This window comes from Choloepus didactylus, chromosome 10 (assembly GCF_015220235.1).
Source record: "Choloepus didactylus isolate mChoDid1 chromosome 10, mChoDid1.pri, whole genome shotgun sequence".
In the NCBI taxonomy this organism is placed as follows: Eukaryota; Metazoa; Chordata; class Mammalia; order Pilosa; family Megalonychidae; genus Choloepus; species Choloepus didactylus.
Genome location: NC_051316.1, coordinates 11349350 through 11366088, shown reverse-complemented (window position 1 = coordinate 11366088; position 16739 = coordinate 11349350). Strand labels below are relative to the sequence as shown.

At 53.4% G+C, this 16739-nt stretch overlaps 1 protein-coding gene across 5 annotated transcripts in view; it reads right to left on the bottom strand.

Annotated features, from left to right (window-relative positions):
- IPPK (inositol-pentakisphosphate 2-kinase) overlaps positions 1–16739 on the bottom strand; it is a 62102-nt gene that overhangs the window by 14774 nt on the left and 30589 nt on the right. For 2 of the 5 annotated variants that reach the window (XM_037796950.1, XM_037796951.1), the window contains 7 exons: positions 16541–16630; positions 9986–10013; positions 8080–8173; positions 7826–7898; positions 4649–4925; positions 2513–2663; positions 1851–1953 (listed from right to left, as the gene is read on the bottom strand). In XM_037796950.1, coding sequence (XP_037652878.1) covers positions 1851–1953; positions 2513–2663; positions 4649–4925; positions 7826–7898; positions 8080–8173; positions 9986–10013; positions 16541–16630 — 816 coding nt within the window. Of the gene's footprint in view, positions 1–1209; positions 1332–1850; positions 1954–2512; positions 2664–4648; positions 4926–7825; positions 7899–8079; positions 8174–9954; positions 10014–16540; positions 16631–16739 lie in introns of all 5 variants that reach the window. The other 3 variants (XM_037796953.1, XM_037796954.1, XM_037796955.1) reach the window with 2 other exon arrangements.

The window sequence follows — 16739 nt, the reverse complement described above, 5'->3', positions numbered from 1 at the left end:
TGTGGCATTATTCACAATTGCCAAAAAAAAGAAGTAATACAAGTGTCCATCAAAAAATGAATGGGTAAATGAGTGTGATACACACATGTTATTATTCAGCCATGAAAAGGAATTAAGGAATAAAAGGAATTTGAAGTTCTGATACAGGCTACAGCATAGATGAACCCTAAAGACAACACACTTAGTGAACAAGCCAGACATAAGAGGACAAATATTGTATGATCTCATTTATGTAAAAATACCAGAATATGCAAATTCACAGAGGCAGAAAATAGAGTCCGGGGTTGGCAGGGGTGGGGAAGAGGGGAACGGGGAGTTAATGCACAACAGGTGCGGAGTCTTGGGGCGAGGGAAAGGCTCGGTGACGACTGGTGGTGAGGACAGCACGACACTGTGAATGTGATCACTGCCACCAAACTACAGGCTCATGAGTGGGGAGAGGAACGTGTACGTTCTGTGTATGTCCCCACCATTTAAAAAGAGGGCGACTAAAGAGACAATGACAACAATTAAAGGCAATACCTGATCTTAGACTGGATCAAATGATGGAGGAGAAAGGCTCAGAGAGACATTACTGGGACAGAGGAAAAAGTTTTTAAATATAGACAGTGAGCTTTGTGTCAATGTTAAACTACTTGAACTTGGTAACTGCACTGAACATGGTTCCTAAGCAAATATCCTTGTTCTTAGGAAATGTACGTGGAAATATTAATTGTTCAAGGAGCACGATGTGTACAACCTACACTCAAGTGTTTAGAAAACAGATGCCACAAGGACATAAGAATTGTGGGAAAATGCTAAAAGCTGGTAAATCTGGGTATCAGGATAGAAGTGTATTGGAGTTCTGTGTATTATTATATTGCTTTTGCCATGCTTCTATAGAGTTTGAAATTATTTCAAAATAAAAAGTTTTTTTTTATAAAAGTGCTAATAGGCTTATTGGAGGAGTTTTGGAAAATATAGAAATGCATAAAAATGGAAATAAAGTCCTGTGTGTCTCCTTTTAAAAAGAAGTGACCCTGTCATTTAGACCTAAATCAAGGCCCAAATTGTAGGCGGCACCCAGTGGACTCCATCACTTTGTTCCAACACAGTGGCCTTCCCTTGGGAGCCAGGACTTCTAGATCTTGCCACCAACTGGAGACGGCTCCAAAGAAGAGACACAAATGATGTTACAATGTCAAATACCAAAATATTAAAAAAAAAAACCTGTTATACAACGATCACAGAAAGACCTCAAGCCAGGCTGGCCCGTGGCATTGCAGCTCTCGAAGCGCTGAGCCTGCGGAGGAGCACGGCCAGGCCTGGAGCCCTGGGGGCGGCCTCCACTCCTGACGGAAGGAAACACACACCAGGTTTCCGTTAGAGGTCACTGAAAATAAAGATGCATGTTCTTTCCCTACCCGAGTCCATGGTGCCCCTGCATTTCCTCCGCAGAACCAGAGAGAAAAGAACCAGCCCTCGTCCCTACGAGACTCTCCAGGCTGCTCCACGGCCTGGGTTCTCAGGGAAGGAAGACCCACCCACAGAGGGCCAGGGCGGGCAGAGGCCTGGGTGGGCGAGGAAGGGACAGCAGTGCTGAATCTCAGTTGAAGGCTGCTCAGGAGGCGGACGGCAGCCCCGGAGCCTGGCCCAGAAGCAGGGGGAGGACCGGGGCATGCGGGGCGAGGTGGGGGCGAGGGAGGGAAGTTCTCTTTAAAAGCTGAGGTGATACGTTACCACCTGTCCCTCGAAACACCTGCCCAGCCACTGGTGGGAAACTCTTCCACGCCCACGTTTTTCTGCTTTAACAGTGAGGGGCAAGTGTGCAGCATCGGGGCCCAGGCTCTGCCCCAGGGAGTGCCGCCCACCTTGGTGAGCGCATAGGACAGCGTCCCGTCATCCTCCGTGGAGCGGTCGAGCAGCTTCTGATAGAACGCGTCATTGTAAGGCCCATCGATCTGCAGGGATTTCCTGAAAGGGAAAAGCAGAATAAACCGGGTGACAAGGTCGTCTGAAGTCTGCTTCGTAAACTGTCAACAAGTTCTACTTCCTGCAGACTCATTTAACAGCTGGCACTTAAAATCCTGAAGGACACCTAATGTACCTCTCTCTTCCTGACAGTAAACTTTGTCTGATGCACCCCAAGTTTTAAACGAGAACCTGGGGGTCACAGCAGCTCCGCCCCCCACAGTTAAGCCCGGAGACCCTGGCGGGGAAGCTTGGCCTTGCAGGGCTCTGGCAGCCCGTGGAGCGACACTGCCCTCTGCAGGCGACATCCGGCCTCGGGACAGTCAGGGTCACGGCACGTGCTTCCCTTTCTAGAGGTGGGTAAAGGACAATGCAGTGACGGTGGGCGCTGGCTTGCTCACGGAGCTGGGCAGGTCTGGGGGGCAGGGGCACGTCCTTGGGGGCCAGGGGAAGCTTCTGACGGGACCTGGGCAGCTGCTTCCAGGGGAGGCGGCTCTGACCCCGGGCTGGGGAGACCCCTGCGGCCCCTACTCTCACCCCACTGCGTTCCTCCACAGCGCACCTGGCCTCGGGGAACTCCTCCAGATATCGCTGGACCCGCTTGTACAGCGGGTAGAGGCCTTCGATGTCCAGCGTGTCCAACATCTGCACCTGGAGGGTTCTGTACAGGAGACAGCCCTTCGGGAGCCCCGAGTCCTCCGGGGTGCTTTTTCCTACCAAGAATGTCAGGGGAAAACGAGAGCAGGTTCACTGTCAGAGGTTAAAGGTCAGGGGAGATGGCCACGGGCTCAGCATGGGCTCCTCATAGGTGGGCCGCAGGCAAGTGGGGGGCCTGTCTCCCTCCCCCATTCCACGGAGAGCACCCACCTGCGGGGTGAGGCTGGCAGCAGGGGTGCACTCGGGGTGAGTGCCCTGAAGCCCTGGGCAAAGGACACAGGCCGTCCTGTCTCCAGAACAGCCTTTAAATTTCGTCACACCAGCCCCAGAAGTGTCTTTGACAGTTTAGATGATCCTCATTCTAAGTAAAATTAATGCAAAGACTTCCAAGTGATGGCACTGGCACCCCCAGGTGTGCGAACACCACTGTCACGGGACAAGCCGTGAGCCACCCATGTAGGGGTGAGGCTGGCCAACCAAGGGCATGAGACCAGGGGCTCGGAGCCCCCAGCTGCAGATGGGGGCAAAGCCCCCAAATTATACCCGTGCCACGGGCCCGTTAGCATCCTGACAAAGATGGAACCACTCGGGCTCAACACGTACTCTCTGAGCACCTTCTGTACATGAGGTACCGTGGGAGACTGGAGACACCAAGTGAAAGACCATTTCCTACCCTTCAAGGGAGCTGACCATCTCCCGAAAGCGGCCAAGTATAGGGAACATGGGCAAGCAGTGTTCTTGCAGAGAGTAACCAGCCACCTTGGCACCAACGCACATGTAGGCAGTGCCCGCCACCGCACTGTGCTCCATGGCCCGACCCCGAGGGCAGGGGAACCGCTCCCAAGGCTGCTCTCACAGATTCATTAAATCTGCATGAGAACTGTGCAAGGGGAAACTTCATGGCCAATAAAGGCTGCAAAAAGTACGTTTACTGTGACGGCAAAATGCTAAAAGTTGGTGGATCTGAGTATATGGATGGGTTGGTTATTTTTGCCACTGTCCTGTAAGTTTGAAATTATTTTTTAACAAAAAGATGCAGTTACTGGCCCAGATACACATTCATGTTAATTAAGTGAGAAATAACTGGTTATAAAATAATAGGTACAGAAGGTCCTACTGTTTGAAACCTTGCACGCCCCGTGATGGTGGCCGTGCTCGTCGCCAAGGGCTTGGGCAGCAGCGCCGTCCACGCAGCTGAAAAGGGACCATGTCCCCCCTCCCAAGACCACCCTGGCCGCCCTCTAGAAACACTGCGCTTATTTAAAAACAGTTATGCACCTAGAATATGGGTACAATTTTATTGAATTTTTCTGAATTGGTCATCTATCACTTTTGTAACAAGATGGAAAAAAAACTTCATTTCTGATTTAAAAAAAATTTTTTTTTTTAAGGCACAGGGCACAAATGAATGGGGGCGGCCACACCTGGAGCCAGGAGAGACCAAACTGTAATGGTGGACCCCACACGAGGCCCCTGGGGGCCACAGGCGACTCCTCACAAAAGCTGAATAATCAGAGTCTCCCCCAAAACTCACAAGGGGATGGCTATGCGTCCCTGGTGCCACCGGTCTGATAAAGCTGTAGCACCCAAAGGCAGATGACAAAGGGAGCAAACGAGCAGCCAACAGATAATAAAAGGAAAAATGCCAACTGTGCAGCAGCTGCCAGGGCAGGAGACGCCCGGTCCTGCAGCGTTCGGCCCTAAGTGATCAGACCATTTAGAGGCCACACGTCTCAGGGGGATTGTGCCACAGGCCTGTAGACCACCACCTCAAGGACTAAGGGTGCGACTCGACCCCTCAGGGCCTCCGTCTCCCTCTAGAAAACCAGGGCCGATGCCAACCCACCCAGGACAACGAGGAGGGCCAAATTGGGGAGCAGGGTCTGCACTCTGCAAAGGGGTGTGGAAGTGTGTGGGTGATATCTGGGGGACGCCACGGCCCAATCTATAAACCCAGCTGAGAGCCCGGGAGGGGAGGTTCCCGGAGTAAGCGCGAGGACAGCGGTCAGCGCCGCTCGAGGAAGGGGTCACCGAGGCCTACCTGCGCGGCGCGGCTCCCTGGCGAAGGGGCTGGCCTGGCAGACGCGCGGCCCCCGCGGGGCGGGCCCCTTGCACAGGGCGCCGGGCCGGGCCCCATCGGCGCTCAGCAGCACTCGCGCCAGGACGCGCACCAGCTCGCGGAGCACAGCGCGCGCCCGCTGCGGCCCGGCGGCTAGGCCCGGGGCCGGGAAAAAGAAGGGCCGCAGGTGACGCGCCAGCTCCGCCCAGTCGGCTGCCGTGTCCCGGGCGTCGCGGCAGCCGTAGATGAGCTCGCCGTTCTGCGGGGAGAGAAGACACGGTGAGCGCTGGGGACAGGGCGCTGGGGACAGGGCACTGGGCGGGAGGACGACAGGCTTCACCTGGAGGGCCCAGGGCGGCCTCTGCCCCTCCCTCCCTCAGGCCCATGACCCCCGAGCTGTGTGCCAGCACCCAGGTGGGGCCATGGCCACAGCCCCTCTCCCGACGCCTGGAAAAGGCCACAGGTGCCACTTCTGGGTGGATGCCTGCCTTCCTACCCAGAGCCCAGACCTCTGGACACCGAGCCTTCTCACGCTGCGAACAGAGCGGTGGGCCCAAGGGGCACGACTTTCACTGGGTTCGTGTGGCATCTGGGGGAGCCCCAGAGGGAACCCCGGCCCCTGCACCAGCCTCCACAGCGCCCCCAGTGGGGACCCCGAGCACCCGCTGTGCCAGCCTGGTGGGCAGGCGTGGCCAGGGTGTCACCACAAAGAGTGAAGCGATGCCACGGCTCCCGTCTGGATCACAGCAGCCATGCAGAGCAGCCCCTGGAGAGTCCCACAGGACAAGGAGCCAGGGCTCTGCATGGGCACCCGGTCTGGGAGGGGGCCCTGGGCCACCCCAGCCATGGGGGAGCGACTGCTGTCTCAACCACTGTCTGGGCCGTGGCTGCCGGGTGGCACGTGTGGGCCGGTCCTGACCAGCAGGTGTGGCCCCGGGGAGCTTCCCATCTAGGGGCTCTAGAGCACTCAGAGGGAAGCTCTGAGGACAGTGGGGACACAGTAGGGACACCCCCAGCCCAGCCTGCCAGGTAGACAAGGGAAAGCAGCAGCTCCCGGCTGGAAGCCACGTCAAGCCCCAAGCAGGAGGGGGCAGGCGTGCGGGAGCCCTGGCACTCCCCAGGGCCTCCCCCAGGCCCGTCCCTCCCCACCATGGCTGGGCACCCCCTGCCCAGCACCCTCAGGCACAGAGCTCAGGTGGAGGAGCCACGGGCAGTGGACGCCTCTTCTCCCCAGCGCCAGGCTGCGGGGGGAGGACGGCACGAGTGTGAGGCCCTCACGTGGCCATGACACAGCTGCACCTGCGCGTCTCCACCGCTCGGCGGGGTCAGCTACCCCCACAGCTCAGCGGCAGCTCCATGGGCTACAGGGACCCCCCCCCCACTGCCACCCCCATCAGCCTTAGGGTGGAGAGAAAGCACAGCCAGCTCAGGCTGGAGAACGGGGACCTGCCAACCCCGAGAAAGGTTTATGGGCACCCGACCGAGCGGTGGCACCAACCTGTCAGCTGCAGCCCAGGGCGCCTTCCAGCCCCTGGAGTGCTCAGTGCCACCCACGGGGGCAGGCTGGGGAGCTCCAAGGCCCTGAGTTCTAGTCCCATCCCTTCCAACGACTGGACAGGGTATGCTGGGAGTGAGTGCTTTAGATAAGGGAGAGTTTGGGGGTTGGTTTTCCCTTTTGAAAACCACTCCTTGCCCCTTCTCCCCTCACTCCATCTCTCCTGAAAACTGTTCCCTAATCCTCGGGGTTTTTACACAGTGAGTTTCAGCAAGAGCAGCGAAGAGCCAGGCCCTAGGCAGGGCAGGTTCCCAGGGGCTCCAGGGGGACCCAGCAGGAGGACCGGGAAGGGTGAGCAGGACCCAGTGCCAGTGACCGCAGGATCTTCAGGACTTAAAGATCAACATATCCCTTAAGTCCTTATAACAATTAAAAACAAAACAAATTCTCAAATATGTCTTCCTCATGTCGATTGGGAAGACAGAGGCAGGCGGGGACAAGGCAGCTGCCTCAGCCCCAGGCCCCTGCTGCCCTTCCCGGGAAAGGTCTCAGATCCAGAGCCCTCGAGTCGGCCTCCACAGCCACCGCCCTCCCGCACGGCCGCACAGGGCCCAGGCAGCAGCGGGGACGGGGCCTCAAGCAGGAGCGAAACAGCCAGGGCTTCCCTCAAACCCATCGCCAGGATCAGGGAGGCAGCGGGGGTTCGGTCAGGACAGAGCCAGGGACCGCGCCACGAACGGCCACTGCTGCCGAATGGGTGCCAAGGCCCTCATGGGGCCCGGGCCGGGTCAGCGGGCAGCAGGAGAGCAGGTGACAAGGCCCAGCAGCCATAGCCAGCACCAGCCAGGCCTCCCCATGGCCAAGCACTGGGGACCCAGGTCTGGAAGCCCCTTCTCCAGCCTCTGTCCCAGCAGCCTCCCACCTGCCCCCACCTGCCACCTCCCCCATCCACCCCTCTCCCCCGGGACCACCACCCCAGCAGCAGCGAGGCGACCGCAGGCCTTCTGCTCTTTGGGGTCGGGACACCAGCCCCAGTGAGGAGAGAAAACCAGATGGTGCCTCCACCAAAGCCTCCACCCTGCCAGGGGCCCCAGGTCACCCACGGAGCCAAGACAGGCCCTCCGCCCCTGCATTGTCAGCGCTCTCCCAAGCATGCAGAGCTGGCTCCAGGGGGGCTCACAGACAAGAAGGCCCCCGGGGACGAGCCCCTTGGCCTGGGCACCCACCCTCCCTTGCCTCTGGCCAAGGGGTGACCACCCCCGTGGCCTACCCTGGCGGCCCCAGCACCCAGCTCGGCCCAGTCCTCAACACAAGGGCCCTGAGGGCACAACCTGGCTATGGACGGACGGCTGAGCCATGGGAACACCATCCCCTTAGCGGGATCCAGTCCCCAGGTCCCTGAGCAAAGGGCACCGAGGCCTCACCCCACGGGCGCCTCGAGCCACAGAGCCCCAACCTGAGCTGTGCCCACTCGGGAGCCTGTGAGAGTGGGAAAGCATTCACAAAGCAGGGTGGCTTGGGGTCTGGAAGCACCACGCAGTGTGTCGGCGTCGGGCGGAAGGGCTGGGGGCAGAGTCAGGGACCCCGTTCGGCCCTCGCACAGGCGCAGCTCAGAGGCACCGCGGCCCCAGCCTGAGACCTGCTCTAGTAGAGGTGGCTCTTACCTTGAATATCTTTAAGTTGTTCTGGGCGTCCTGTAACAGACTTTTCAAGGCAAAGTGCATTCTCTGTTTATTTCTAAAAGGAGAAAGGATTACTGATATGGTTTTAAAGCAGTTTGGATTAACCCACCCCCTGAACACTTAGGGGAGTGGGGTTTAGGGGGCTGCACCCCAGAACCCGGGGACCTGCCTGGGGCTTCCCCAGCCTTCGCTGGGCACTGGGTGTGGGTTTCCACCCAGGCCAGCCGAGCCCTCACCCTTCCAAGCAGCAGCCTGTAGGGTGCCCAGCACGGCCCCCACCATGGACACCAGCCTGGACCCTGCCAATTGGACGTCCCTGCGCCTCAGCCTCTGCTGGGTGAGGGGCTGAGTGTCGGTCAGGGTGACAGCACCGGCCCAGGCATCAGCACGGTGGCTCTGGGCTCACAGGAGCGGGTGTGAGCCCAAGGACCCCGGCGACAGCCCCTCCCCATCCCGCAGAGAACAGGCCACACACCCACCCAGGAGAGGGCCACGGGGCAGGCGGGGCAGGAGGGTGGGCTTGCCCCAGCACCCCTGGGCCCGAGAGGGGAGTGGAGACCCTGGCTGAGGCAGGAGGCCCCACACATGGTTCAAAGGCCCCTCTGCTTGCCCCTGTTCCGGGGTGATCTGCTCCAGTCATCTGGCAGGGGGGCGAGGAGGGGTTGAAGACGAAGAGCCACCAGGGAAGAGCAGGCACCCCTGGGAGCCGGCAGCTCTGGCCCGGCCGTGGGGATCCCTCCCCACCTCCGTGGGCCCGACCCCCTCTCTCGGGTGTCTCTCCTCCAATCCCGTCAGCACCCACCCTCAGCCGGGACCCCAAGACACAGGCCAAGTCCACACACCTGGGTCCTTCAGCTCCTCTGCCTCCACAGGGCGCCTCACACCAGACCCCCAGGGCCAGTCCCCCACGCATCCGTCCCAGGAGCATCAGCAAACCGGGGGTCTCGCTCAGCCCCCTGCCTCCGGGAGCAGGCAACGTGTCGCTGTCCCTGATCCGGACCTCGCTCTCACCCTCCCCAGCTCTCTGCTGTGCAGCCTCCTCCTCCAGGCAACGTCACCCTGCAGCCAAGGGGCCTGCCCCAGCACCCAGTGCACACACACACACACGTGCACACACTGCCCACTCCAGCACCTCGTTCTCACCAGCCACCCTGGGGAACCTCAGAGCCCAGAGCGGCCCCTGACCTGGCCTCCAGACCAGCCCGTGGTGGGGAGAGTGAAGCACAGCACCTAGCAGTTACCCAACCACTGCGAACGCGCTCCCACTTTTCCTGAAAAGGCTTCCTCCTCCACCCAGCCCAGGAAAGCAGGAAAGGTGTGATCACTAAGTGCCTCATAGGTTACAGATGCTCAGCTGAGAACCTTAATCATCGACCACTTAAAAAAAAAAAAAACAATCACTGCCTTAAGATGCCTCACTGGCTCCGCTTGTCAAAGCACTGGTCACCTCGCCCGCAGGAACAAACCAGGCGGCAGTTTCTGCTTGCCACTGAGAACACATCCTCAGTGTTCCACATTGTCACTTTAACTTCAAGAATGACTCTGTCTGGTCTTTGCTCTGGAAGGTGTGCAACGGCATCTACCCGAAAGCACGGAAGCTGTGACTGGATTCAAACTAAAATCACCAGTGGGGCACACTGAGAAGGGAAGAAGGCACTAAAGCAAGAGGGCAGCTGGGAGGGAGGAAGGAGGAAGAGGCGAGACTCAACCAGGGCAGCGCTGCTCTGAAAAGACGGTTTGGAAAAGAGGTTCCAGAGCTGGAAAACGGGACCAGCAGAAGCTTGCCAAACACACGCCCTGCCTGCCGGGGAGCCGCCCTGTCCCCCTGCCACGCCCTGACCCCTGGCCCCCCAGCACTCGCTTCCTCAGGGAGAGGCCCCAGGGGGCGAGCAGCCAAGGCCCCTGTAGGCTCCCGAGGAGGGAGACCCCGCGGCCTGGGCACCTGCACCACGCTGGGCCCGACAGTGGGTGTCTGGCCTATGTGGAAGGTGAATCAGGGCCTGAGTATGGGGGCCCAAGAACAGGGATGAGCAGGCGCTGCTCTGCAAGGTGCAGGGTTGGAGGGGAGCCCCCGGGAGCACCGTGTGGGGGCCACGAGGGGCGCTTCTTACCCTGAGTAGAGGTCAAGGGGACAGTATTTACTTATCTGCTTCCACTTCCCAGTTGCCACCTATTAGGAAAACAGCAAGGGGGAACACAGTGAGACGAGCCTGGCAGCCCATGCGGCATGGACACAGACAGTGGGGGATTCCAGCCCTCAGGGCAGGTGCAGCCAGGCCTGGCACCTGGAGCCCCACAGCATGGGCCGGGCGAGGGGCAGGGGCCAGGCGGCACTGGACCCCCTCACACGAGTGGGCAGAGAGAGGAGCAGGCGCCTTTTAAAATTACACGGCTAGACTATGGTCAAACAGTTAGGATAGTAATTTCCGGGGACGGACGGGGAGGGAGTGGCCAACAAGTAACTCCATGTCACTGGTGGGAAGATAAGTTGGCAGAACCCTTTCAGAGGCAATTTGCTGGCATCGATCAAAATTTACAGTGCCTGTGTCTTCTGACTTGGCAAATCCACTAAGAATCCAGAAAAACTAGCAGAGGGCAAAAAGGACAAGATCCCAGGATGTCTACCACAGCCTTATTTATAAAAGCAAAAACCTGGAGCCCACACAGACGGCTCCGGATCAGGAGAGGTTTAAATAAGCCGCAGCCCATCACCCGGAGGGTTAGTAGGCAGCAGAGAAAGGGGCTGAACGAATGAAGAGAGGGAGGAAGAAGCAGTGGGCGGCAGCCACAGAAAGAGGTGGAGCTAAAAACCACCAAGATGCATTCAATGAAAAAACCAACCAGCAGAAAAACAAATACAGTAAGATGTCGCTTTTGCTAAAGCAAAAACAAGGATACATTCATATGTACGTGCGCATGTGCAATTATGCAAAGACAAGCCTTGAAAAACATGCAACAAACAATCCTCAAGGATTATTAAATGGAAAAAAAATCAATGAGCAGAAAAATGACACACGGTATGAACCCATTTTTGCTTTTAAAATGTGTGTGTGTGTGTGTGTGTGTGTACGTGTGTGCGTGAGAGCATGTTCATATTAGAATATATAGAGAAAAGTCTGGAAAGACACAAACTTAGCAGTAGTTCTCGGCGGGGGCAATTTGGCTGATGAAGGGTGTTCAAGTTTTACATCATACATGGTATTTTATTAATCTGTTACAAAAAAACCAAAACACTTTAAAAAAATGTTTTAAATTAAAAAGCAGACGACAAACTCCCCTGGTGTCCACAGCATGCTTACTTTCTCGGAAACAAACATTTTATTTGCTTCACAATAATTGTTCCAACTGATGCTTTCACTATAATCTCTCTTTTCAAAGAGCTGAGGGCAGCAGACAAGAAAGTAAACTTTGGTTGAGCAGAACACCCTTTCTTTAAACTTGGAGGCAGGGAAACTGGGGTGCGCAGCCCATTTTCTGGGTGCTCCTTTTGCTGAGACGTGTATGGACAAGTCTCTAGATTTTCAACAACCCCTTTAAGATGAAGCTCCAACCGTGTTTCTCTTGCACATCTGAAAACTTCAGTGGCTCCCATGGCTTTCAGACCAATCAAAAGCCTCTCGGCTGCTCTCAAGGCCCACGAGACTCAGCTCCCCACCTCCCCAGCTACCCTGAAGGCCAGGAACAGAGCATCTGGCTGCGGCCCCCTCATGGCTGTGGGTGTGCAGAGTCCTGTCCTGAAGCTCCTGCCTCGTACTCTGTCGCTGCTGGACAGGCTGCCTCCTGGGAGACGCTGGGCTTGGCGCACAGACCCCAGACCCCTGCACAGCTCTGCAGTCTCCCAGCAGCGCTCTGCTGCCATTGGACTGTCAGCAGGGAAGGATGGGACCACATCTGTCCTGCTCACCATCACCCTGACCGCCCAGCGCAGGTGAAGCCGGGTGAGGGACAGCCCCCAAAAGATAGAGATCACCCCTGCTTACAGGCAGTACAGTGACAAGCAGATGCTGCCACGGAAGAGACAAGCCAGTGGCAGAAGCATATGGGAAGTATCGGTTCATTTCCGGTCAAACGACATGCATATTAATCTGGCAGGATGTGCAAACTGCCAATATGAGCTTCCTCTGGGAAGGCAGGTGACCCAATTCATACAACTCGATGTTTTACCAATTATATGAACAAGTACTGCTTTATAATTTTTAAAAAAAATTCTTAGAAATTTATTAAATACGTTGAAAGTGCATGGTAACGTGAAAACTGTTTTCTAAAGAGAATGGCTCAAATATGCCTTCTTTTCACTAACAGCCTCAAAATTATTGCATCAGAAACAAAAGAAAGGATGATGTCACCAAAGATGGTGGAGAAAGAACCTCCGGAAACACAAATGATTCTGACGAATCAACCGTCGTAAAACTCTGGAAATTAACCAAAGGCTTGCTCCATCCAGAAAGCACATCTTCAAGACAACCAGCCAAACCTGAGAACACTGAGCTTTGTTTTGACTTGTCTGTTCCCATTCCTCTCTCCAGCTCCACCACAGCCTTGAAATCCGTCGGCTGCATCACAGTGAAAATAGCCCGGCAGCCACGGGAGGCGCCGCACGTGCCCCTTCTGAGCCCCACTCCCATGGAGCAAGCACCATCTAACGTGGCTTGTGGTTCCCTAGAAGGCCCACTCTGAGGACCGACTCAGGCACGCCCGGTGGAAAAGGCCTCTTCCTGGGGGCATTTGTCAAAACTATTCAGAGGCAGTTATTTCACAGCTGACTGAGACACGGGATAACGCTTGGGTAAACAGTGGGCTAACCAAAGCTGAGGAACAGAAGACACAGGGGCCTTGAAGAGCTCTGACATATTCCTGGGAACCAAGAAGTCCGTGGAGACCACAGCTCTCACACCTGCTGACTTGAGGCCCGGCCGACGGCAGAAGGAAGCCCCAGCACACACAGAACTGCCACCACAAAGACCAGGAGGCTTGGCGCCACGCATGTAAGGAAATCTCTAATGATTAACTGACCACTAAGCTAAGTGAGCAGAGACCACACACGACCAACAACACAGACTGTACAAAACTGGTGCCAACGTCACCAAACAAACAGCAGTGAGTAACCCTAGGGAGGGGAGAGAGGCCTATCACCTGGAAGAAATTTAATCCACATCAGGCTAAATGGAGCAAATAAAAGGACTGTGTTAGAAGGATAGAGTGGATATGTCACAAAAGTGAAGAAAAGCTCAACAGCCACTGGAGGACAGAAATCAGGATAGCTTAAAGGAATCCTGTGACAGGAATTTCTTGGAATGTCTCAAAAAGGCAGACTCCAGAAATGCTAATTTCCAATGGAATTATGACCTTGTGTATTTGGTTGAAATTCCCCCAAAGAGGGAATCCAATTTGCCAGGGTATAAAGGGGGCCATTGATTGACAGCCCCCTCAACTTTGCAGGTCCTGAAACATGACTTGGTTGGTTGTTCTGATGATTAAACTCTTGGAACTGACTCACAGTAATCAAGCTCATAAACAACAGATGCATAAATCAGGAGACACTGGACCAATTTACAGTTGCCTCCACCTTCCAGGCAAGCAGACTGTTATTTTCCAGAATCTCCTCCCCTACTTCCTTCGGGTTATCAATGTGAGGGAGAAGCTGAGTCTTGCATTAAAAAGTTTTTCAGTGAATATGGGTGTGCTGGTTTGGATGTCTTATGTCCCCCAAAATGCCATTATCTTTGATGCAGTCTTGTGTGGGAAGGAAACGTATTGGTGTTGATTGGGTTGGAGACTTTTGATTGGATGTTTCCATGGAGATGTGATCACTCAACTGTGGGCGAGATCTTTCATTGGATAATTTCCATGGAGGTGTGGCCCCGCCCATTCAGCATGGGCCTTGATTAGTTTACTGGAGAACTATATAAGCTCAGACAAAAGGAGCGAACTTCTACAGCCAAGAGGGACACTTTGAAGAAAGCACAGGAGCTGAGAGAGGAACTGCAGCTTACAGAGACATTTTGGAGATGGCCTTTGAAAGCAGACTTTTGCTCCAGAGAAGCTAAGAGAAGACAAGCACCCCAAGAGCAACTAAGAGTGACATTTTGGAGAGAAGCTGCAGCCCAGAGAAGAACGTCCTGGGAGAAAGCCATTTTGAACCCAGAACTTTGGAGCAGACGCCAGCCACGTGCCTTCCCAGCTAACACAGGTTTTCTGGACGCCATTGGCCATCCTTCAGTGAAGGTACCTGATTGTTGATGTGTTACCTTGGACACTTTATGGCCTTAAGACTGTAACTTTGTAACCAAATAAACCCCCTTTATAAAAGCCAATCCATTTCTGGTTTTTTGCATCCTGGCAGCATTAGCAAACCAGAACAATGGGGTTGGGTGATCTTGAAGGTATGATTTTGTCCAGTCTAGAGAAGAATTCTGGCCCTCCTGTTTCTTCATTGCAGTTAAAATGCCCAGTTTTCAACAATAAATTATAAGACATACAAAGAAAACAAGGAAGTAAGGTCCATATACAAGAAAAAAAAATGTTCATCAATATGATGAACCTCAAAAATATTACGCTAGGTGAAAGACAGGCAGGAAAGGTTGCGGATGGTCTGACACCATTTATGTGACGTCCCCAGGGTAGGCCAAGCAGAGGCCGCCAGGGACGGGGGCAGGAAGAATGATTTCCTAATGGGCGAGGAGATGAAAAAGTTCTGAAAATAGAGCTGCTGGTGTACCACACTGTGAATACACTAAAAACCTCCAAACTGTACACTTTAAAATGCTTAAGTGCATGCTGTGCGAATTTCACCTCAGTTTAAAAAAACAAAGCAATCACAAGACTGTCTGAGAGAAAGGCCAGTCCTTAGACTTTCTACACAAAGATTTTAAGTCAAATATTTTAAATATGATTAAAGAAACCAGCAGAACATGCCTCAACAAAAAAGGAAAGTAATAAAAAGATAAAAATTATAAAAAGGAGCCAAAAGAAAACCTGAGGAAAAGAAAGAACAAAGAATGAAGAAAAACAACAGAGCCTGGGAGGGCCGTGTGATGCCACACACACCAACATATGCATAAAGACAGCCCACAAGAGACAAGCGAGAGAAGGGGCAGGAAGAATATCTGATGAAATAAAAAGCTGAAAACATCCAAACTTGGATGAAAACATTAATCTACTTGTATCCAAGAAGGGCAATGAACTCCAAGCAGGATAAACGCCCAGAGATACACATCTAGACACATTATAATCAAACTATTAGAAGACAAAGAATCTTGACAGAAGCAGGAGAAAAGCAACTCGCCAAATGCAAGGGCTCCTCCAAAGATGCACAGATTTCTCATCAAAACCCAGAGGCCAGAAGGCAGTGGGATGATATAGCCAAAGTACTGGAAAAAAATGACAGCCAAGAATTCCTTATCCAGCAAAGTGTCCTTCGAAACAGAGGAGAAATTAAGGCATCCCCTGATAAACTAAAACTAAGAGAATTTATCACTCGTGAACCTGCCCTACAAGAAATACTAAAGGCAGTTCTTCAGGCTGTCTCACACCATATCCAAAAATTAACTCATATGGGCCATAGGCATAAATATTCGTGACAATGAATTAGTCAACAGTCTCTTAGACATGACACCTGAAGCACAAGCCACAAAGAAGATAAATTGGACTTCATCACAATTAAAAAAGGACATGATCAAGAAAATGATAAGACATCTACAGAAAGGGAGAAAATATTTGCAAATCATGTATCTGAGAAGGGTCTCATATCCAGAATACATAAAGAATTCGTACAACTCAACAATAAAAAACAAACAGGCCAATTTAAAAATGGGCAAGACTAGGAGAGCCACTTCTGTTAAGAAGATATATAATCGTCCAAGCACATGAAATGAGCGCTTGGGAAATGCTGCAAGATCATTGGTCAGGATGGAAATGAAAACAAAACCATGATACAATGCCACTTCACACCCACTAGGATGGCTATACTCAAAAACACAGAAAATAACAAGTGTCAGTGAAGATGTGACAGAATAATTACCCTCATATATTTGCTAATGGTAATGTAAAATGGCACAGCCACTTTGGAAAAGAGTTTAGAAGCTACCACGTGACTCAGGAACTCCACTCCTGTGTACATACCTAAGAGAACCAAAAACGTGTTCAGAGAAAAACTTGTACACAAATGTTCATGGCAGTCAAAAGCTGGAAGCAACCCAAGAGACCAACAACAGATGAATGGATAAACAAAATGTGGCATACGTCCGTAAAAAGAATATACAAAGTAGTGATAGGTGCCACCACATGGATGAACCTCAGAAACATTAAGCTAAGCGAAAGAAGCCAGGCACAAAAAGCCACATACTGCATGATTCCACTTATATGAAATGTCCAGAAAAAGGCCATCCCATGGAGACAGAAAGTATAGATTGGTGTCTGCCGTGGGGGGGGGGACGGGGAGTGACTGCTAACGCAGACAGGGTTTCTTTTTGAGGTGATGAAAACACCCTAGAGTTAGACAGTGGTGGTGGCTGCACAACTTTGTGAATATACTAAAATCCACTCAATTGTACACTTTTTTAAAGGGTGAATTTTAGAGCATGTGAACTGTGTCTCAGTTTTTTTTAAAAACAAGATGAACATGAAATAATTGGGGACTAAAACCTAAATAATAAATATTGACATGTTAGGGCCCAGCCACCCCTCCGCCCAGCCTACCTTGAGCTGCTGGTGCATGCAGTAGCGGCACACCTTGTGCTTCAGCTCGTGTGTGACATCGCTCGAGAAAGGAATAAACCCACATTTTGGCTGCAAAATAAACAAATGTGGGAGAAAAACCATTTAGGGAGAAATTATACCCCTTCATAAGCACAAACAACAAGCTATGAGATACAGACATGCAAAGCTAGGGGAGGAC